The following is a 22,460-nucleotide window of genomic DNA, read 5'->3' on the forward strand; positions in this document are numbered from 1 at the left end:
ATCGATTCCCATGAAGCTACAATACTCACTTATCCGAATTAACTTTAATAAACAATTAAAGTAAATAAGTTATATTACTATCATGCTTATAAGCACTTAGAAATAAATAATTTCTAGTTTTAATGTTCAATTTTAAAATACAAGTTTTTTGCTCATTATTACCTACATTTTAGATAGGACTAATGGTTTCTCAACGTTAAGGTAATTTTGACACTACTTAGATAGTTTAGTTTTCTAGATGTGTTAAAGAAATTTATAGCCGTTACTTGTAAAGTAAAAGGGTATATAAGATATTAGAATATAAGGGCTATTCTTTTACAACAATGATACTGTTACTTTTTTGCGTATACTAATAGGTACCTATTTGGTCGGACAAAAAATATAAGCATCTTATATGAGTGAGCAAAATGCACCACTTGCTGTGACGTGCGTTTGTAGAAGAAATTATAATTATATAACTATAGCTGGAGTTATAGATCTTAAAACAGAGGTTACTTTTTGAAATTTGGCGTTATCTTACAAACTATAAAATATTCGAACTAAAAAAATTATCCTCATACCCGTGTTTTCTTACTTACCGATTTGTATACGTAAAAAGGTTTTTAGGCAAATCATAAATGTCAGAAAATACTTTTCGCAAAATCCGATCGGCTTGTAAAAAAAATGGCCCACACATATTTTTTGATCAGGATCACTAGCCGAAGCGATCTAGCCATATCCGTATACACGCTGAGATCTCGGGAACTATAAAAGCCAAAAATGGGATTATGCATAGGGGAGTGTGGGGTATAGAGACGAACGATTCGTTTTTTGAAAGTCACTTTTCTAAAAATAGATATTTTTAAAAGGTTTAAAAACAGAAAGCTGCTTACATCTACTGAGCATATTCCTGTAAAAGTTTTTTCTTCACGAAATATTGAAACTGTACAATAATGAAATAAAAATGTAACTGTACACTTAAAAATATGCTTATCTTCCGTGTTTAAATTGAACAAATTAAGTTATTCAATTTATTTTTCACAAAAGTTAACAAAAAAATTGTTTTTTTAGTTATCGGCTGTAGAAAAGATTCAAATACCGAAAAAAAAATTAAATCATTTATGCCCTATACAATTTTTGTCACGATACCCTTCACAAGTCACAAAAACGCTTTGCTTTGACTGTACTTAAAAAAAAAACTGTACAACTTTTCTGTAAGTAGCATTCGAGATTGATGTTATCCAAATACATTTTGATTAACAATACCAATTTCTAACAACTATGCCGCGCAAATAAAAATTTTCTGGAATTTTATTTTTATTGAAATTTGAAACATACTAACGGTTAACGGGCATTTAAATATACACGTATATGTGTAAACTTGCTCGTTATTTATCGCGAAATTGTAATCGTATAATTGTATATGCATAAATATACAAAATGGAAGGACTTGAAATGGCTTAAATTGTAATCTGATTTACTTTAAAGTGTATACATATATACAAAATGGAAGGACCTGAAATGGTTTAAATGAGTTCTTTGTAAATGTAATTTACCGAGTATCAGTAATGATTACAAACATATATTTATTTACTTGAATATATAGTTTTTTTGGAGACTGATGCATTTCCGATTTCCCATCCCATTTAATGCCAAAAATTTCAATCGGATCAAACGAGACACAGTTTTGAAGGTGTTTTAGAACAACTTAACTTGCCCTTTCCAATTTCATTGTCCGTTCGTAAACCGAAAATCCGTGTTATCCCAGACAGGTAAATAAAATAGCGACTCAGGCGGGCAGCACAACTGCGACATTGTTTGAATGCAAGTATCTGTTAATAATAGAACGATTACCCGACGAGGTCAACAATTGGCACACAAGCCCATGAAGGAGGCTGCAAGGCTGGAAAGTACAGCCCGTTTGAATATTTAAATGGAACACCGCCGCAGTAGTGCCTGCACAAAGACTTTTTCTAGCCACAGTCCAGTTGTCATCCCATGAATGGTCTGCATTACAACGGGATTATGGGATTTGAGGTTAAGTGCTTTTTCAGTGCTGTCAACTGAGTTGAAATTGAATGTTTGTCGAAGACTCTCCGAAGTGTTTTGACTCGGCGGGCGACAAAATCTCACGCGGGAGGCGGAGCTATTCGAGGACGCCATTGCTTGGCCCGGCAGCTGTTCCTACGCGCGCACATGCCCTAAAGATCAGTCCTAGGGATGAGCGAGGGTTCCCAATTAGGTGCCGTGGCAGCCCCAAGAAAAGTAGAGGGAGGAGCGGACTGGCAGCGCACGCCAAGGATAAATCGGGAAAAAATAAATGTATTATGTCGCGAGCGTATCCTGTGAAAGGGACGGAAAATAGGTCTGAAGCGGGGTGGATTTCGTGACGAGTCTTTTAATGGACGACAAGACCACTGCTTGCGGCTTTTTCGGCATGAGTTGCTACAACCTTTTGTTGCTTGAACTCAATGCTACGCCAGCAACTCACCGAAAAGACCAACCACTTTTAACTCATAGGAATTAGTCGAGTGCATTCGATTGAAAAACTAATTTGATTTATTTATCCGAATTCCAGTCTCCTGTCCTGGATTTTGCCCCCATTGACATTGACACCCATAACTAGACATAGAGCTGCCCTTGGAAAGCCCAGGCAAGAACTTAATGCTTTTTCTGGCCGATGTCAGCTGGACAATCTTTGAAAACAATGGGGGCTTGCCAGCAATGGCGCATGAATTGGGAATGGGAAAAAAGTATACACATTAGCAAAATGTGAATTTTAATATGAGAAGTATATATAATTTTTATTTGATTATGTTTGTTTTATTCTATATATGTTTATAGGGAAGAAGTTTAAAAGTTGGAAAGGTTACATTTCAATGTTTCCAACAAAATGGCTTTAATCATAAAGATGCAATAGGAATAATTACTAAATATATGGAAAATTTAATCTTTGTTGTTTCCGATCATATTTTCGTTTACTCTGGGATTACAATTTTTATAATATCTAAAATTAGGAATTAAGTTTCTAAAATGCTGAGCGACTAAGAAGCATTGATTTTTTACATCAAATTGCACCTGGAGACGACCAAAATACTATTTGTGAACAAAACTGAGTACACACAAGTTCCTTTTGATCTTATTTTCTTTTTGAAAAGAATAAGAATACTTTGCTATGTTTAGTATAAGAATTTCTTAATCAATATTCAAGAAATGAACAAATAAATTTGGTTTACAATTGGTTAAGCGCCCAACAGTCAAAATTTGCAACTTAACTTAACTTTTTTTGAAATTCATAATTTGTAGGACATAAAATAACTAATTTGTAGGTCACATGATTAAATGTCTTAGTTATCCTCTTAAAATATCCTCTGTATGTATATTAAACCGATTTCTTAATACAAGGAACAGTTTTAAAGACATGAACAAAAAATCTATATCATAAAAACATTAAAACTACTGCTATTGCGCTTGCTTGATATGCCATGGAGTTTCTTTCAGAAAAAAAGTTCTGTACTACTAATCGCCGCTAAAATATAGTTTTAGAAGTGAGTCCGGGACATACTAAAACCCACTTTTTAGTTCGCTTCTGATCTACGTGATCCTGGAATTATTAAGGTCACACAAACGGTTGAATACTACTGATCACTATTATTAGAAAGGAAAGATATGCTTTTAAAGCAAAATTTTGGCTGCGCTTGAAAATCGGACGCGAGGCTTAAATTTGTCTGCGGTAAAATGGCAATGCCAGCCATAATAATATGCCAAGATGAGATTTAGTCAGGAGGGAAGTTTCCCCTGATCATGTCGCCGTCTACGGACTACGTCTATCCTATACCAACAGTCAACGGACTTCCCCATACGTGACGTTTCCCAACTCAAGCACAAACGCATGAAAAATTTCCCAATTAATCATAATATGATGTATTGTTCAGTGCTTATCTCATTTGCACTCTAATGAGGAACGGCCAGGTATTGGGCGAAGCAGCCACTTCAGGCATTCCATGAATGAAATCTCACTCACTGGCAGAGCGGTTTCTGTATCTAATTGTTTTATAACTTCCTTTCTTACCATTTATGAGTGCCTCATTGTTTTAGGTAGGTTGCAGTTTACGACCAGTCGAGCTGTGAGACGATAGCGCGGAAATACCGGCGCTCGTTACTTAAAGAATCTGCTCGGAAATTCCCAGGCGGCTGCAAGCCAAGCCCCAGCCTACGCAAATAAGCTCGTGGATTTTTATAACCTCACCACCCCTCAATCCAACTGCCTACCTGTCACCGTTGAGCCGTTCGTACGTCCACCCAGATCGCAGGCACTACTCACGGCAATCCCAGTTTATGAATGAATCCCTTAAAATGAGAAGAGTCGTGAATGAAATGTCCTACGCGGCCTGCCCTTTATGGCAGGTTCTACATACTTCGAGTCCTACATACCTGACACACGCAACCCAGCCAAGCCTTGCACTCATTAGCATTGGAACAATGAAGTTGGACGTAATCCAAATGATTTCCCTTTTGTTTTAAATGGCCGGACAGAAGGCTTAAGGCGTTAGGATTGGCTAAAGCAGCTTGAGATAGCAGCCAACTTATAGAAAGTATAAAATGCTTCGGTTTTGGTAAAGCAGTTTGCTACTAGACACTACGTTTTAATAGAAATTGATTGCGGCTGGGATAATATGTATATTATATAACTACAAATATTTAAAAAACAATTTTTGGATACGTTTTTGAGAGACACCATCCTGTTTAGAAAGCATAAAAAAGTCTATTAAATAAATAATCCGGAACTTCGATGGCTGTAAACTAGTGTAATATATGTATAAATATGAAATGCATTGTTTTAAGGCATTTTTCTCGGTCGCATGTTACTTTAAACTTATAAGTTTGAGATATAATAAACGTGTATAAATTTGGAGTTTACGGCCTACTTGTATTTGAAAATTCGAAAGAGAAAACGGTCATGTTACAGCTATAGCTGTGTGGCTTCTGGGTTCTTTAACCAATCAAAGATGTTAAATACATTACTTTAACATTGAAATCGAAATCTTAAAAAATCTTTGAGCCCTAGGGGTATTGAATAATAGTCAGAATAAAAATATACCCTGAATTATAACATTAAACGTATCACTCACACTCATATCCCTTCGTTGTCCATTGTGTTTTGTATCTCTTTCTCCTAACCTGCCCCCCGCTTCGCGTTAAGGCAAACGCCCACTAGAGGAAATAAAGTTTTTCTTAGCATCCCCAAAGACAAAGCTAAGGCCAACTGTACCATCTGAGATACACGCTCAAACCTTTATCGGCGCCCTGAGTGTCAGGCCCGCTGGAAATCGCTGCGATTACTCCCGGTCCCTTGGCCCACACTTTGCATATCCAGGACACCCAAAACCCACCCTCGGCGAAAGCACTTAACTCAATAATAAATTGCCGCCAAAGCGAGCCCATGATAACCAAACCGCAGATAACTGAGTTACACTTTCGGCACAGTATCTGTATCTGGTCGGAGGGCAGGACGACGGAACAGGAATGGGGTTGGGAACGGGAATGGGAATGGGAGAGGAGGCCAGAGCCAAGCCCTAAGCCAACCACCCGGGAGGCGCTGGGGGTTTGTCAGTGGGTAAGCGTAAAATTCATAATCGTGAATGTTTTACTTAAAGTTGGGCCCGAATCTGAAGCGCAGGGGTCGCCAGGGCCCAATAAATAGAGTGCGTATATACGCACAAGTGGTGGTTCGTGCGTAAAAAGCGCAAGTTATGGAAGCTGCCCCCCGCCACTCGAGCGGATTGTCGATTTTCCCGTCAGGAAAACTACGCAGGACTACACGCACACGCCGGATCCTTATGTACTTCCGCTGCGAGTGTGTGCGTGAGCGGGCCGCCATTGTTGTGCAGGCGTAACCGAAAACGAAACCGAAACAGAAACCACCCCGGGCATTTCTCTCGCTCGCACATCCTCAGACAGACAACAAATCGATGAATGAAGCGGCCCTCGGTGTGCGTGTGCGTGAGCGTGTGCGTGAGCGCAGGACGAGCGAGTGCGTTTGTATAGGTAGCGTAGGTAGGCAGAGTCCTGGGCTTAAATTAGGAGGCGTCGGGGCAGGAGAGCTCAGTTCGAGTTGAGATCTCGCAGCGCACACACGGCTCGCCCAAACGAAACCATCCCAGCCCCAGCTGATTCTCAAGTGTTCCAAGCAAGTGCCCTGGTGTCGCGGTAGTCGTTCCGTTCCTTAGTCCCGTCACCGAACCAACGAAAGTAGCGGAATGTCGAAGATCAACCTGCACCCCCCGCAAACCTACTCGCGCCTGTTCCGCCCCTGGGATACGCAGCGCCAGGCAGCCGCCTCAGCGCCCAGGATGGTGAAGCAGGAGCCGGAGACCATCACCATCAAGACGGAGCTGCCGAGCACCAGTTTCGGCCACGACTGCCACCGGGACTTCTCGTCCGCGTCCTCCTCCTCGTCGAGCAGCAGCAACAGCAGCAAGTCCTGCTACGAGGACGGCCTGAACCACAGCAGCTACACCCGCACCTCCACCCCGCTCCTGGACGCCGCTCCGCACCCGGTCTTCCCCCACCCCCACCCGTCGCCCTCGGACCCGCCCTCCGCCAGCTCTGTTTCCTCAGCCCCGCCGCAGCAGCACGCCCCGTTTCTGCCGGCCGCCAGTGACCTGTACTATGCCGCCGCCGCCGCCGCAGCAGCTGCCGCTGCCACTGCGCCTACCGCAGCGTCCGGCTTTGGCATGGACCCCTTCGCGCTGGGCCTGATGGAGCAGGAGTACGCCCGCGTGATGGCCGAGGACGCGCAGCTGAAGGCGCTCAACGCCCGCAAGCAGCGACCAAAGAAGTTCAAGTGCCCCCACTGCGACGTGGCCTTCTCCAACAACGGCCAGCTGAAGGGCCACATCCGCATCCACACCGGTAAGTCGATCAAAAGAGGTCCTCTCATGGCGGTCGCACTAACGATTCTATCCTTGCAGGCGAACGCCCCTTCAAGTGCGACGTGGACACCTGCGGCAAGACCTTCACGCGCAACGAGGAGCTGACGCGCCACAAGCGAATCCACACAGGACTCCGGCCGTATCCTTGCAGTGTCTGCGGGAAGAAGTTTGGGCGCCGCGACCACCTGAAGAAGCACATGAAAACGCACATGCCGCAGGAGCGCCAGCTGGGCCCGGCCATCTTTGTGCCCATGTATCCCTACCTATATGGCTACTGATGGGGAGGCCCCGGCTCCCCGGCCCCACGCCCCTTCTGCGATCTGTGAAGCGCTTGCACGCTTTAAGCGAGCACAACCGAATCCAGCGAACCCAATGCCGGCCAATACGCATGGCCAATCTTGGACAGAACTACCTCAGCCGTACCTGGCGCAATATGGCGCGCTCACCAAACTCAATCAACGCTAGCTATCTCCGAGACCCCCGACGATATATGCAAATATTGAGATATTTATTTTTTAACGCATATTTACACTCCAGCTACGTGACCAGTGGTGGGCGCACAGAAATCCCGCACATGTGTAAATACCTCCTTAAGTGATCCTTTCTCATATGCTAAGCGATTAAGAGATTTAAGAGATTTTCGGCTTGTATGCTCGAGTGCAACGAGTCTCTACTAAAACTAAGCTGATTTTTAAACAGTTTTATAAGCTGAACGCGGTTACCAATAAATATACGATTTACACCTTGATATTATACGAACATAGTTAAATATTGAGAGTTTAATTATACGATTTATGTTTACACCCAAAAATACAAAAAGCAGCAAAATACTAAACCCCCTTTTTTAATTTTCTCTTACAGTAGATCTTTCTGGGCTTAAAACAGGCTTAACTACCTGATCAGGAGTATAGATATCATCAAGGTCATTTATAATCTTTATTATCTATGTCGATCTCCTGGGGCCAAATGAGCAGAAACCATTTTGTTTACATTTTAATGACTCTTCGAGACAGTGTCACTTCCCGCTAACCAGATAATTCGCAAATCGCTTGTCATGCCGACAAAATCAAAGAGAAATCTTAACTCTAGTTGCCGATGCCATCAAAGGGTTCAAATGCACAAGTCACTTGGGCCAAATCTATCCAGTTTCAATTCATAGCTGAGCAGAAATAAAACAACGGCCCAGACGGGGGCAGTCAAGCTGGAAAGGGAAAGCCACGACAATTAGCAGCGTTTGCTCTCTAACTGCGTACCAAAATGAAGTGAAGCCACGCACTGATGTCGCCTGGCAGTATTTCCCACAGCTCCCCAGATACAGATCTCTCCACGTCTACTCGCCATTACTCACCTGACAGCTTGCGTCATTCATAAGGACAATGGAGTGGTCCACCTGAGCAAAGCAGCCGAGACACAAAGTCTGCTAGAAGTCGAAAAATTATCTATGGTGTTTTTAGAATTTGTTATGCGAACAAGCGATCGACCCCTGGTCACCATCATTGTGACTTCTACCAGCGGACAATAGATGCAATTTATGCAGGCGACTTTTGGATCCGAAGTATAGCTGGTACCCGATTTTCGGCCAACTTCCAGGACAATGGGAAATTTGTCCGCTTGATAGAGGCGTGCAGGTCTTACATTACCTGTCCCCTACCTGCTCATTGTTACTTAGGTCCTGAGAATATTTTTCTATCTGCCAGACAGTTCGTCGTCGTTCACATCGCACAAGTGGAACAATGATCTATAACGTGCCCCTTTCAATCGACGCTATACAATTTCGTCATTTGCTCTAGTCTCAGAGATGCTCTTAGACTCTTTGGCGGACACTCGAGACCCAAAGTGCAAGCACCCATTACTCAAAGTGTTTGTATATTACCCCGAATTCATACGTAATTGCTGGCAATTAATAAGAGGACGGTTTGGTTTGATTGACATTCGATAATCCAGTGGAAAGAGCATTCTCTATGCTTGTTCCCTTTTACCGAAATTTTGGACTTATGCCAGGGTAGTAGGTTATTCGTTTAAAAAACAGTCTACCAATCAAAAGATATAACCATTTTTTGTCTTGGAAATTGTTGAGGGGAAGACAAGTAATTTGCCACCCTTAATGTCAATATAATATTTAAAACGCACAATAAGTTTAAATTGCGAAAAGTCGTGTTTTATTATTCAAGATCGGAGCTGCACTAAAGACAAACTCGTATATGCAACAGTAGGCAGCTATTCTAAGCAGCGCTTGGCTTTAAAAGATAAACGAGATAACGAGAGAGGCACGAAATCTCTGGCATGTAAAAGCAATAAGTACTGTGGGCTTCTTTCGCATAATTTAATATTAACATACACTGGTCGGCACAAGTATTTTGACGAAACAAAAGTTAAACATACGCATAATTGCTCGGAACTGGAAAATGTGTCCATTCAAAATTTAGCTTTTTATAGCTGATTTCCCGCTGAACTAGTAAGTTTTTGCAAAAGTGGCAGAACTAAAGTTTCTTATATTAAGCTGTTTAGCATCATCTTAAATTTCCAGGACCCTAAAACAACGTTTTGGGACAAACTGACAAACAAAAAATATATTTTTATACCCGTTACTCGTAGAGTAAAAGGATATACTAGATTCGTCGGAAAGTATGTAACAGGCAGAAGGAAGCGTTTCCTACCCCATAAAGTATATATATTCTTGATCAGGATCACAAGCCGAGTCGATCTAGCCATGTCCGTCTGTCCGTCTGTCCGTATGAACGCTGAGATCTCGGAAACTATAAGAGAACTCTAACTCTAACGCCCACAAACCGCCCAAAACTGTGGCTCCTACAGTTTTGATGCTAGAACAAAAATTTTAACTGAAATGTATTGTTCTTATCAATACCTACCGATTGACTTAAAAAAAAGTTTGCCACGCCCACAAACCGCCCACAAACTTCAAAAAATCGTAAATTTGAACGCGGATATCTCGATAACTACCAAAGATAGAGATTTGGGATCTCAGATTTAGATTCCGTAGCCTTGTACGCAGCGCAAGGTTGCTACGCAAATATGCCACGCCCACTCTAACGCCCACAAATATCCATCTACGTTCTAAAAATTCTTATAGTCGGACCGTTAAAAAGTTATAGGTGGGGCAGTGGTGTGCAATCTCTTCCTCGCACTCCCCTTAGTTGAATAACGTTTTTCTTCAATTCAACATAACATCAAAAAAGTTTTATTTTAGGTTAAGTCACGCCAAATTGTAATTTTCAATATTGAACGGCTCCTGAGTAAGAGGGTTTATTAAATTCGTCGGAAGTACGTAACAATTAGAAGAAAACGTTTCGACCCCATTAAGTATATATAGATAATAAGGATCTTTAGCCGAGTCGATCTGGCCATCCGTCTGTCTGTTCGTACATATATACTACATGCTGAGATCTCGGAAACTATAGTTAGAATGTTGGGATTAAGCATGCAGAATGGGCGTCCTGCGCAGCGCAAGTTTATTCCAGCAAGCTTATTAGCGCGAAATCTCTGTGTCTGGCGCCCACATTTTATAATATTTTGTAAAAGTATAAGTAGGATTTTGTTCTTATTATCAATACCCTTCTACATGCTATAAATTGTTCAGATCTGAACATTCATTAAATAGTAATAAGCAAAAAAGGAAGAAGACGCTTGGTCGCGCGTTCGTGTGGAATATAATCTCGGAAACATCCGTTTGCTGCATGCATTACAGAGAAACCGTCAAAGAAATTTTCCTAGAAAGTCGTATGGAATTTGACTGGTAAACGGTGGCTGTGCACAATTGCTGTCATCATTAAGATGTATCATTGTGGTATAATGCTATTGAAATTATATTTTTTTATATTTTTAAGATTTAAATAAGATTTTTTAAAACGGTATAACCAAATAATTATATAGATTTTGCAATTCAATCGAGATTGCACACCACATGTACTAATACGCCACCAATCCGCTAGGGGCGCCAATGGCTAGATGGCGCTATAGACTAGGTGGCGCTAAAGAAGAAGATGATGAGTGGCGCTATGGGCTAGGTGTGTTAGTAAAAAAAGCAGAGTTCCTTTAAGCATATATTCATCCCTCTCGCACTCCCTTAAGCTGAGTAGCGAGTAATAGTCGAGGCAATCGACTATAGCGTTTTCCTTGTTTTCATTCTCGTTTGGGGGGTCAGAACCCATTTTAGACCATTAGTTTGTTCGGTAATATGGCTTAAAATCCTTTAAAAATTACGTTCCCCCTATTCGATTTTTAGGCACCCAACTCGACCCGCCCTTATGTATATATATACAAATATGTACATTGTACATATAAAATTGCACTAGGTTGATAAGTGTAATTCTGCATTGTTCCATACACAATATATTGCAATATTTCCTAACAAGAAAGTAGTTGGCTATCAATAACCTATTGACATTTCTGAACTATTGCCGTGTAAGTCACTGGCCATTCATGACCACAAAAAGGTCAAACACGATTCCTCGGGTGGTCCGAAGAAATTTCGCAACGGGGTAATTGCCAGGACTACCAGTACTTCTTTCCTAGCAGCACCTCTGAACCTCTGCCCACCCAGATTGAGAAATTGAAATGTCTTTTGTGCCACTAATAGAGAAATATACGGGCCATAATTTCGCATTTCTACAATAGCCGGCCGAAGCAATTGGATGCAGGGCAGTGCGAAAACCCAAGGATCAAAACAAGCCAAGAGTGAGCACAATAAAAAATGGAGTCGCAGCTCAACGGGTCTGGCTACCTTTCACAGCGCCAGTTCTCAGCCAAGCCAGTGCGACTGTTTCATCCCCTTACCCACCAACCCTCATCCCTTACCAACAAGCATAGGGATGAATGAGACACAGGCATGCCCGAGGCAGGGGTAGAATCTTTCTGTTCAAAAAGTCAGAGGATCCATTTAATTGGAAAATTTATTGGCCGACAGGAGCAACATCCCCGCAAGAATAGGAGACAGTTGGTCTGGCCTTCTTGCTGGCTTTCATTTGGCCTGTCTGTTTTGCGGTTATAGAAAGTCTTTTCCGATGAATAGACGGGCCTGATCTATAAAAAAGTAATGTCAACTTCATGCCCCAGTTTATATAGAACCCCTATTCAACGTGGGTGGTGACCGAGTTGGTATTTCTATTGATAGGCCACTGCTGTAGATTTCGAGACTTTCCTTTTAATTATGTTGCCACAGACTCTCCTCGGAAGCTTGGAGTTGCCCAATACTCCCAGTTTCGACGCCCTTCCTCCGGACTTAGTGGCCTGCGATCGTATTTTCCAGGGGTATGTCCGTAGACCCTGGGCGATAAAGTGGGTATGTCCCGACAGCCGCTAAACGATGAGTTTATCTGCATAAACACTGTTAATAAGTCTATTGTCCGCTGCGTAATCTCGCCCGAGCTAGGACCCTAATGAGACCCTCCTTGCGCGGTTTCTGCAAGGCTATATATATATATACGCAATTTGTCTTTTAATCCTAACGCCGCGTATCGCATAATGCTTGCAGTGCACAGATAGGATAAGGCGCTGGAAACTGACGAAACGTCGACTGGTTTGCCCAAATCCCCCCACATGGTCCTAAGCTGTTTTTTCGAGATAAGCCACAGGCGAAGAAGGTCGGAGACGGGACAATTGAATAATATCCGCACTCAGAAGAGATCTGCTGCATGACGCAAGGAAAGGTGGCACCGATCAAGCCTCAATCAAAAACACGTCCATCAATTTTGCGCAGTCATTGAAATCAAACCAAAAACCAACCAAAACAGCACCCGACCGTCGCCCAGCAGGACATCGAGCCCGAATGGGAAACAGTAGGTGGTGCCGGAAGTGCCGAGCAGTTTTCCCATCAACATGAGCCCTGAAAACTAATCAAAACTAATGATGACGTAATTGGCTCTATCTATAGCAGCTCAGGGTGATGGGTCTTGGGACGGAGTTGGAAGTGCCTCCCAAGACCAAGACAAAAAAAAGTACAAGTCCCGGAAAAGAGACACATACATCCGTTGACAGAATAAAGGTAATTGATTTCTTTGCAAAATTGAATGCAATGACACTTGGATTTTGCGCTCGCCGTGTGGTCTTCACTGTTTCCGATCCTACATATATACATAACTTAGCTGGAACGTTAGAAATGTTGTGACATTTGGGAAAAGAAAGATTCCTAAACAATTCATCAAGGCACTGACACCCCCAGACCTTTTTATAATTGACTCGTTCTTGCAGTTTCTGAGTTTAACCATGAGGAAGTGTAGCGTGTGCTCCTGTCAAGTCCCACTTCCCTTGGAAGGTGGTCCTGATAGATATATCAATTAAAAAACAAAGCGCATGTGTTTTCTATTTTGTAGTAATGACTGTTGTTGTATTTGTAAATATGCACATATAAATACTTGGCTGTCGGTAGCAGTAAATACAAGGTAGAGAAAAAAGTCAAACGAGTATATAAATATGGTAAATAAATATGGGTATGTGCGGGCAGTGAAATGCACACGTTCTCCAGGGTTCCAATGCCGCTGAATGTTCGCCGTGAGCCTGAAGTAAGTGCTTATCTAATCTTGGGTATATAAATGTGCCTTGTGGTTGGCAAGCAAAAGGCATCCTTAAGTAAGGCACAAACATTTGAGCCACTGAGATTACTTGGTGTCGCTGCTCGTCCGCTTGCCGAGCAGATGCTTTGAGGTTTATTCACAATTATAATTTTCTTCCTTAGTAGAGCATTATGGCGGCCTTGTTCTTGTCGTCACTTGGCGGCTCCAGGCGTTGGCGGTCGCGGAGATCTCTGCGCTCGGCGTACAACAGAACGGCGATGTTAAGCAGCACCACGATGGTGGAAATCACGACCAGGTAGAAGCTGTAGCCAAGGTAGGCCAGTCCAGTGCTGTACCAGTGCTGTTGTTGGTGCTCGGCAAGAAGCACGTTGAGGGTAAAGTACTTGTAGAACTGCACCAGCCATGCCCCAAATGCCACCACCTGGGCTCCCGCAGCTGATATATTAGCGGCCAGGAGAAGCACCATTGTTCCGCCTTTCTTGGCCGCAGAGGCTGACTTCAGGACTGCGGCGATAGCGGCCACTGCGCAGGCCAGAAGGCCAAAGCCAGTGCCTAAGGTGGTGAGAAGCCAGAGCCAGAAGCTGGTTTCGCCGTTCTCCGTGCGGACAAACGTGTAAACTGAAAGTAGGCGATCAGATTAGAACGGGTCGTATTTTAAAAATTAAATTAGTTATTATGAATGTCAAATAATAGTTCTTCACTGTGCAGAAAATAAAGAACTTCTGTTCCAATTATCACTTTCAAAAGCTTCACACTGATTACAATTTACCAGACCAATTTATTCGTCCGATTTTGATCAAATTAAATTCCATATTCAGAACTAATTAAAAAATGAGTTTTCCAAGCGTTGGAGGTTATATGTTAAAAAACACCGAAGCTATAATTTGTTCCACATTATTTTCCCACCAATTTTCCAATCGTTCCTATGGCAGATATATGTTATAGTCGTCCAATTTGGATAAAATTAAATTCGAAATTCAGAACTAATTAATAAATGTTATTTCCAAGCGTGTGAGGTTATACGTTAAATAAAAACCAAAGATATAATTTTTTTCGATTATTCCTATGAGAGCTATATGATATAGTTGTCCAATCCGGCTGGTTCCGACTTATATACTACCTGCAAAAGAAAGAAGACTTTTGGGAAAGTTTCAGCCCGATAGCTTTAAAACTGAGAGACTAGTTAGCGTAGAAACGGACGGACAGACGGACATAGCTAGATCGACTCGTCTAGTGATGCTGATCAAGAATATATATACTTTATGGGGTCGGAAACGACTCCTTCACTGCGTTGCAATCTTCTGACTGAAATCCCTCAGCAAGGGTATAATGATCATTGTTGATTTAGACTAGATTAGCTTCTATAGATTGTGAAAATCATAAACTCAACTTATCTAATGACATTCCCAAACGTATTGGTTTTTGGTATGCTAAAAAATATTTCAAAAAATCGGCACAGGGAAGCCGTGGTTTCAAAATGAGTTTAATTTTGAAATAAATAAAACTCAGAAATAATCATTATTTTTGAGTTAAATTTATTTTGCTCAGGAATAATGATTATTTTTGATTTTTATTATAAAACTCAAAACAGTAATAATTTCTGAGTTTTTTTTTTTAATCAAAAATATTGATTTTTTTTGAGTTTTAAAATAAAACTCATTATGATGACAGTCCCTGAAAAACAATGAAACAATATATAAGGCAATTTAATTGAGAAAAATATTACATCCAGAAATTTCGTTTAAGAGCATTGTCAAACTAAATAGATGTGTTGAAGGGTATAGACGAAGAGAAAAAGATTCGGATAAATGAGAGAAAGTGGAGAAATGCGAAAAGGGCGTGATCATTGAGTATTTAAACTTTTTTTAGGTTTTGCTAAATATGAAGATACTTAAAAAAAAGTTTTTTAAAATTTAGATTCAATCTATGACAGAAAGAGTTTAGCAGTTGTCTACACGCAAGCAATTGTTGTCACTAAAACTTAAAAGCGATACTCAGTTATTTCATTCATTCATTATGTCATTTTAATTCGTTTGACGAACTCATTGAAACTAAAGTTGAAGAAGTAAACCAGGTTTCGCATTTATGGCTAAGTTTGTCATCTTCATATGACGGCGTTATAGCGGCTCTGGAATCTTTAATAGAAAGTAATTTAACCTTGGCATTTGTTAAAAATCGTCGGTTGGACCACTAGACCACTAGACTCGAGAATAGTAGCAAAGATACTCGTACCAGTCTAATGTTTATGCAGGCTATAAAAAGGGCAGAAAAACCCCAATTTTTTTATAAAAAAATAATAAATTTGCAACAAATAGTCTGATAGTTAAAACAAGAGAGAATGCTTTAGTCGATGCCATCGACAATCAGATATCCGTTACTCAGCTGAGGTGAGTACGAGGGAGATACAGATATAATTAAAACAAAATCTGATTAAGTTTGTTACTCGAATATGCCACCCACCCTAACGCCCACAAGCCGCCCAAAACTGTGGCGCCCACAATTTACATGCTAGAAAAAATCTTTAACTAAAATGTATTAGTCTTAATCTATTAATCCTATCGATTAACCCAAAAAAGTACGCCCAAAACTGGCGCCCACAGTTTTCATGCTAGAAAACTTTTTTTTACTGAAATGAACTTGTCTCATCTACAGCTATCGATTGGCCTAAAAAAAGTTTGACCCGCCCACTCTAACGCGTACTTTTTGTGCTATTTATATGATCAAGGCTGTATATATGTACCTTGTAAGGTCGGAAACTCTACCTTCTGCCTGTTACGTACTTTTCGACAAATCTAATATACCCTTTACTCTACGAGAAACTGGTATACAAAAATGATTGTTAAAATTTTACATTGATATCTTTTAAGTTGAACAAGTTATCAAGTTCGGCTAGAAAATGCGGTCGAATTCCCATAGTGCACGGGTCCTCCAGCCACTTTCCATTGACTACATATGGACATACATATGTGCATATGTTCCCCAAGTAGCCTTCTCCGCTTATTTTGTGGGCTTACCATCAACCGGAAAGGTGCGCACGCCGAATCCGGGATTCAGGTGCTGGTTGCCGTAGAAGAGTCCTAAGTTTACCTCGCCCTTAGCCTCCGCCGAGGAGTTGCGGCGTGGAGTCGCTTGAACCCAGTGGTTACTCGTCATGCTAACCAGCAGGAGGCCGATGGCCAGACAGCTGCCGAAGAAGGTGGAGAAGACCAACGCACGTGTGCGCATGCTCATCTTGATAGTGCTAGTGGAAGACCGATGGAAGGGGCAGAAGCGGGACTGTTTTCACCATTTAGAAATCTTCGGGCCAGAATCCAGCTTCAACAAAGAAAGTGGAATGAGTATGTACATGTGCCTTGAGGCCAGGGGCGTCTAAGGGCGCGTTACTCACCATTTATGATTCAGTCGACTGTAGCAATCACAATCAGCCTTGTTTTTTTTAATAATGGACGTTGTACAATTGATATAAACTGTTTTGCCTTTGTTATTTGTTTGTGAATACGGTAGCACTTAGTGAATCAGCAGTCTGGCAACGCCGGCTGTTCCTGCATATATCGATAACGATATCATTTATATACCAAAATGTCATGCGGTGACAACCCTAGTAACCCGCAAAAATAGCGCGAAATTTTGGTCTTTACGGCGGAGAAAAATAGTGAATTTTATGTAAATATGAGCGGCCGAAAGCACAGGGGCTCCGAGAATATGGAAAATCTTTGTCCTATTACCAGGTAATTCCTATTTCGCTGGGGGCAAGGAAACTGCTTATGAACTACTCCCGTGACGTCACACGTACAGCAAGTTGGCCAAACGAGGTCAAAAAAGTGACTATTATTTGCTGGTTCTTGACCGCTCCCCCTGTGCTGAACAAGCACATTCAACCTGTGCACTTATAATTAATACACGACTATTGCAGAAAACGCTCGGCCAGCAAGAACTCCGCCTCTGCGGTCGGCGCACTAGTTTCCGCCACGAAGTCGTCGCTCAACGAGCACCCTTCGTCGCCCTCGGCACTTACATTTGAGGCCCTGGAGGAAATGGGCATTGGGATGCTGGACTCAGAGGAGAGCAGCTCCTCAGCCCTCTCGGCCATTGCTTTGGCGGTCAGTGCAAGTGCCACCAGCGACGACAACTCCAACGAGACGACACCGTACGTCAGTGTTCCCCGTATGGTGCACCAGCTTCATCATCCACAGCGCCTGAGCTTGGGCTCCTCAGCGGACACCACGCAGGAAAGTATCGCTGTCGAGGAAGCAATGTCCCTGACCCGCCAGTCGGCCGAGAAGCTGCAGACCCTGGCACAGTCAAAGCGTTCGGCACTGGGCTCTGAAGGCGGCAGCAACTCAAATTCACCAAGCAAACGCTTGCGAAACCCCTTGGCAGCAGTAAGCTGCAACAACCAGAGTGAGACGGCGGCCATGCTCAATTTTCAGCCCTCCACCAGCAGGCTTGCGCAAGTTCGACAGGCAAAGAAGCATTCGTCAACACAGATCACTCGTATTATGCCCACGGACAGCTTTTTTGTGTACCGCACCCCTGCCATGAGCGCCCACATCAGCAGCGGGATAAACTACTTCGAAAGACTTTCCGACGAAATCCTCTTAAACATCTTCAAGTGGCTCCCCAAGAAGACGCTACTGCGAATGAGCACCGTTTGTCGCCGCTTTAACCGCTGTTCCCGCGATGAGACCTTGTGGACAAGGTTGGATCTGGGTCTGCGGACCATTCGCCCTGGCGCCCTCGAGCAAATTGTGCGGCGAGGAGTCTTGGTAATACGTCTGGCCCAGGCAAGTGTAAGTAACAATTGCAAATTGTCATTCGAGGGTAAGTTTAGTAATTTTATTTATTCCTGCAAAGCAGGTTCAGGAACCAGCATTCACACCATCATCGGCAGGATTTAGGGCGCGACTTCAATATCTCGACTTGAGCATGGCATCCATTAGCCGGAGCTCACTGCGAACACTAATATCTCACTGCCGCCAGCTAAAGAAAATAAGCCTAGAGAACATTGAGCTTGATGATAGCATCTGCACGGAGATCGCCAGAAATAAAGCCTTGGAGGCAGTCAATCTGACCATGGCCAGCGGCCTAACAACCAACAGTGTACGTCTAATGATGCAGTCTCTGACCAACCTAAGCAGCTTAAACATATCGTGGACTGATCTTAGCGCAGATGCTGTCACGGCGTTGGTTACTAACATCTCCCCAAATGTTATTCGGCTCAATATCGCTGGCTGCCGACGTGTTTTGTTTGACTCTCGTAAGTAGTGCCCAATAGATCATCCCGATCCATATTGGCTAAAACTTTATTTTAGATGTGGCATCGCTACAGAAACGGTGCCCCCAGCTGTTGGAGCTTGATCTATCTGATTGCAACAGCCTTACCCCAGCAGCCATTACTGCAATTATGAAGTTTAGGATGCTTGAATATTTATCTGTTTCGCGTTGTTATCTCATTCCTGCTACCAGATTCATGTAAGTTAACTCTACTCCACATTTTATTGTGTTGTACCCTTGCAGAGGTTATTATGATTTAAGTCAGAAGTTTTCAACGCTACTGAGACCTACAAAGTATATATATTCTGGATAAGAGTCACCAGACGAGTCGGTCTACCCATGTCCGTCTGTCGGTTTCGGTATACGGTTTAGGTTGCAAGGGTATAAAACTTCGGCTTGCCGAAGTTTAATTTTTTTATACTCCTTTAATTTAATTTATTTTTGCTTCCAGTGAACTTAAGGGTATGCCCTCTCTGACCTATTTGGACATATTTGGAATGCTGTCGGACGCTGCTATGGAAGTCCTTGAGAAGCAAATGCCCAAAATGGGCATCAACAAGTTTATTCACAGTTCAGTTTCCAGACCGACTGTGGGCACACGTCGCACCTCGATTTGGGGCCTTCGAACACGGGACTAATTCCCGTTCTTGCTTTTCCCTTTACCATAAGAATTTGTTTTACTGCGTATGCCACCCCTAGCGCAGTTTTTTATTCTCAATTTAACAACATAAATAATCACATTCTGCTGTTCTATTTCCAAGTTTCGTGCGTTTAGTACTAATCCGCTTCGCTTATCGGGGCCACGGGTTTCTCCCACTCCCATTCCTCCCAGCTGACACAGTTCTTGAGACTATCCATGAATCCCGTTTCGCTGGGGCACTTGAGTTCAGTGGCTGGCTTATCAAGTGTCTCACACTTCCAGTACGACGTGGGATCCCAATTGTTTCGGAAAACTGCAATGTCTAACTCGACTTGGGACTGGCAACCTGGTTGTCCGTCACCATCATAGGCATGGACAAGGCCACACGAAATAACGAGGAAGGCGCTAATGGCGATCTGAAACTTCATCTTAGGACAAACTGATGGCTCATTGGAGACATTCAAAGCCTTATATAGCAACACTGTTGCAACGGTATGCTTAAGTGCAGCTACCAGAAAATGCTTTTATAAATTGGCATCAAAGTAAACACTCAAAACAGTAAGGAAAAGATTGCAGTGCTTGCTCTTGGTTGCAATGTGCGATAACTTAAGTAGTGTCAATGAGTCACATAGTTATCAGTTTAAATACCAATAAGGTTTTTCTGTTTTTTAGTAAACTTTATTTTTTAAATTTTGGGTATTTATATTATATAGTCAATAAAATGCTTCACAGACAACCTCCGAGTGGTTCACCTAATTTTTAAAGGTAATTTGGGTTCGCTACAACAATACAATACATACAGTAGGCAACAAAACATATGAATAAGAGACCGTTTCGATCTTAGATTGGTCAGTATTGGGAAAATGACCGCCAGCATTATCGTTAAAGGTTCATAATAACAGCAACATAGCATATAGTAGGACTCCCTTTTCTAGACTTAGGACCTAGAGCCTACGTAAAGTGTAAGTCCTCATAAAAGAGCTGCATTCTAACTAATTTAAAACAAAATCTAATCCTAATTTGCAGTTGTTTTTTAAACACTTGTAACAGTCTGATAAATGGCTTATCCTTGTTTTTGATTACAAACTAAGTAAATTTTTTTTTATATAAGTGCGCATAAGATACAGTCAAAACCCAAATAAAATTTAAAAAAAACCAAGAAAAGAGGTTAAGTTAGGCAAGCCGAAGCTTATATACTCTTGGAGTAATAAAGTAGTCAATGTTAGTACACAATTTGTAATTTTTATGAATTGTTGCTAGCTTCACTGATATTAAAAAAAAGAGAGTAAAATGAAAACCAAAATTATTACAAAATATAGCTCGAGTGGTATTCAAAATTCCATTCACTTTTCACCAGAGAGGAGATTTTCCCTTTAAGTCCTCTTCTGGATCCGCGCTTGAAGGGTTTGTTCAAATAAATAAAACGGACTCCGATTGACATTTGTATTATTTTAATTTTAATTTACCTACCCTTCCTATGGCAGCTATATGATATTCTAAAAAAATACTCACAAAAATATCAATACAATGATTTTTGTATTTTTTGACATTAATTTTGAGATCCTTCTCATGACAGCGATATTATATAGTAGTCCGATTTGTATCAAATTTTATCGTATTTCTGAAATAGTGAAATACATGCTAATACCGAAGTAAAAGCAAACATGATCAAAAATAACGAAGCTATAATTATTCTCTTATTACTTATCCGATCGTTCCTATGGCAGCTGTATGATATAGTGCTCCAATTTATTTGACTTTTAATTCAAAATAGAGTAGAATAGAAGATATGTCTAAAAATAGCGATGCTATGATTAAAAAAAATTGTTTTCATAATTTTTCTGAATTTTCCTGTGGAAGCTATAAGATATAGTTGTCGTTCCGACTTATATACTAGCTGCAATAGAAAAAAGACTTTATTTTACATTTAAATCTTTGAAAATTTGGGTGACACAGTTATTGGCAGTTTTTGGGTGATTAGTGTTCGTGGCACCTTCCTCCAATACACTTCTGATATGCAAGAATCTCTTGAATCCACATCCCAACTTTTAGCTTTTATGGTTTCAGAGATCACAGAGTTTGTTCGGACAGACAGACGGACATGGCTAGATCGACTCGGCAAGTGATCCTGATCAAAGATATATATACATTATTGGGTCAGAAATGCTTCCTTCTATCTGTTACATACTTTCCGAAAAAACTAGTAAACCCTTTTAGTCCACGAGTAACGGGTATAAATTTGTTTGATTACTTTTAAGTTTGAAAAAATTGTAACTTCAAACCATTTAACTAAATCTGAAATAACCGGTTATTTTGGGTTTCCAGTAACTCAAGAAGTATATGAAGTTTTGATCTATTTTCTTAACGTTATTACTTACTAATATAATAATTTTAGTCAGAAGTTTGCAACGCAGTGTAGGTGACGTTTCCGACCCCTTAAAGTATATATATATTTTAGGTTCACTAGCCGAGGCGAACAAGCCAACGCACAAGTCAAGTTAATGACACTATGAAAAAGACCTTAGATTTTTATAACTGCAAGCTGATTTGCTAAGATATATCGGGGCTCCTCAGTTGGCCCCGATCACTTCCAATTGGAAAGAACCTCCAATTTTTTTTTAAAACTCTGGACACTAGAGTCAATGTCTTTGACTTTCAGATTACCGTAACTGAGCAAAAGGTAGTGCGAGGGAAATAGAGATATATTTACATGCAGCAAATCGGCTCTTTCGAGATTGCACACCAATCCACCTACCGTATATTCCTATAAACAAAATTCATCTTATACCCTCCGCACATAGCGGCTTAAGATCACTATTGTATCTTTAAGCCGATTCCTGTTCACATAAAGAATCGCTGGGGCGAACAGCTGATCGCCATACGCAAACCGTATCCGAAGGCGGACGACGAGCAAATTCAGTTGCTCCGAAAAAATGCAAAACAACGCTGAACTAAACACAATTTCAACGCTTACATGTGGAATGTTTTCAGCGCAAAGTAATTATTTTGTTGCTATTAGCAAATTTATCAAGGATGAGATTTCCATTCAGGCAAGCGTAGTGAAAGGAATAGCGAATATCCAATATAGCTATATCCATTTTA

At 41.5% G+C, this 22,460-nt stretch overlaps 4 protein-coding genes across 4 annotated transcripts; 2 read left to right on the forward strand and 2 right to left on the reverse strand.

Moving 5' to 3' along the window:
• Positions 1-6,239: 6,239 nt before the first annotated feature.
• On the forward strand, positions 6,240-7,192 carry LOC119560792 (Krueppel-like factor 16). Its single transcript, XM_037874421.1, has 2 exons — positions 6,240-6,894; positions 6,954-7,192. The coding sequence occupies exons 1-2, from the start codon at positions 6,240-6,242 to the stop codon at positions 7,190-7,192; spliced, it is 894 nt and encodes a 297-aa protein (XP_037730349.1).
• Positions 7,193-13,228: 6,036 nt separating this feature from the next.
• LOC119560445 lies at positions 13,229-16,971 on the reverse strand. Its single transcript, XM_037873891.1, has 3 exons — positions 16,833-16,971; positions 16,459-16,759; positions 13,229-14,062 (listed from the first exon to the last, which is right to left on the reverse strand). The coding sequence occupies exons 2-3, from the start codon at positions 16,673-16,675 to the stop codon at positions 13,602-13,604; spliced, it is 678 nt and encodes a 225-aa protein (XP_037729819.1). The 5' UTR covers positions 16,676-16,759; positions 16,833-16,971; the 3' UTR covers positions 13,229-13,601.
• A 54-nt stretch (positions 16,972-17,025) lies between these two features.
• LOC119560444 (S-phase kinase-associated protein 2) lies at positions 17,026-19,471 on the forward strand. The gene is made up of 5 exons (XM_037873890.1): positions 17,026-17,172; positions 17,358-18,234; positions 18,302-18,701; positions 18,757-18,916; positions 19,170-19,471. The coding sequence occupies exons 1-5, from the start codon at positions 17,114-17,116 to the stop codon at positions 19,354-19,356; spliced, it is 1,683 nt and encodes a 560-aa protein (XP_037729818.1). The 5' UTR covers positions 17,026-17,113; the 3' UTR covers positions 19,357-19,471.
• Positions 19,392-19,809, reverse strand: LOC119560446. The gene has a single exon (XM_037873892.1). It carries the CDS (start codon positions 19,784-19,786, stop codon positions 19,496-19,498), a length of 291 nt encoding a protein of 96 aa, XP_037729820.1. The 5' UTR covers positions 19,787-19,809; the 3' UTR covers positions 19,392-19,495.
• Between the last annotated feature and the right edge of the window lie 2,651 nt (positions 19,810-22,460).

The sequence above is a fragment of the Drosophila subpulchrella genome, unplaced genomic scaffold (genome assembly GCF_014743375.2).
Source record: "Drosophila subpulchrella strain 33 F10 #4 breed RU33 unplaced genomic scaffold, RU_Dsub_v1.1 Primary Assembly Seq354, whole genome shotgun sequence".
Classification (NCBI taxonomy): Eukaryota; Metazoa; Arthropoda; class Insecta; order Diptera; family Drosophilidae; genus Drosophila; species Drosophila subpulchrella.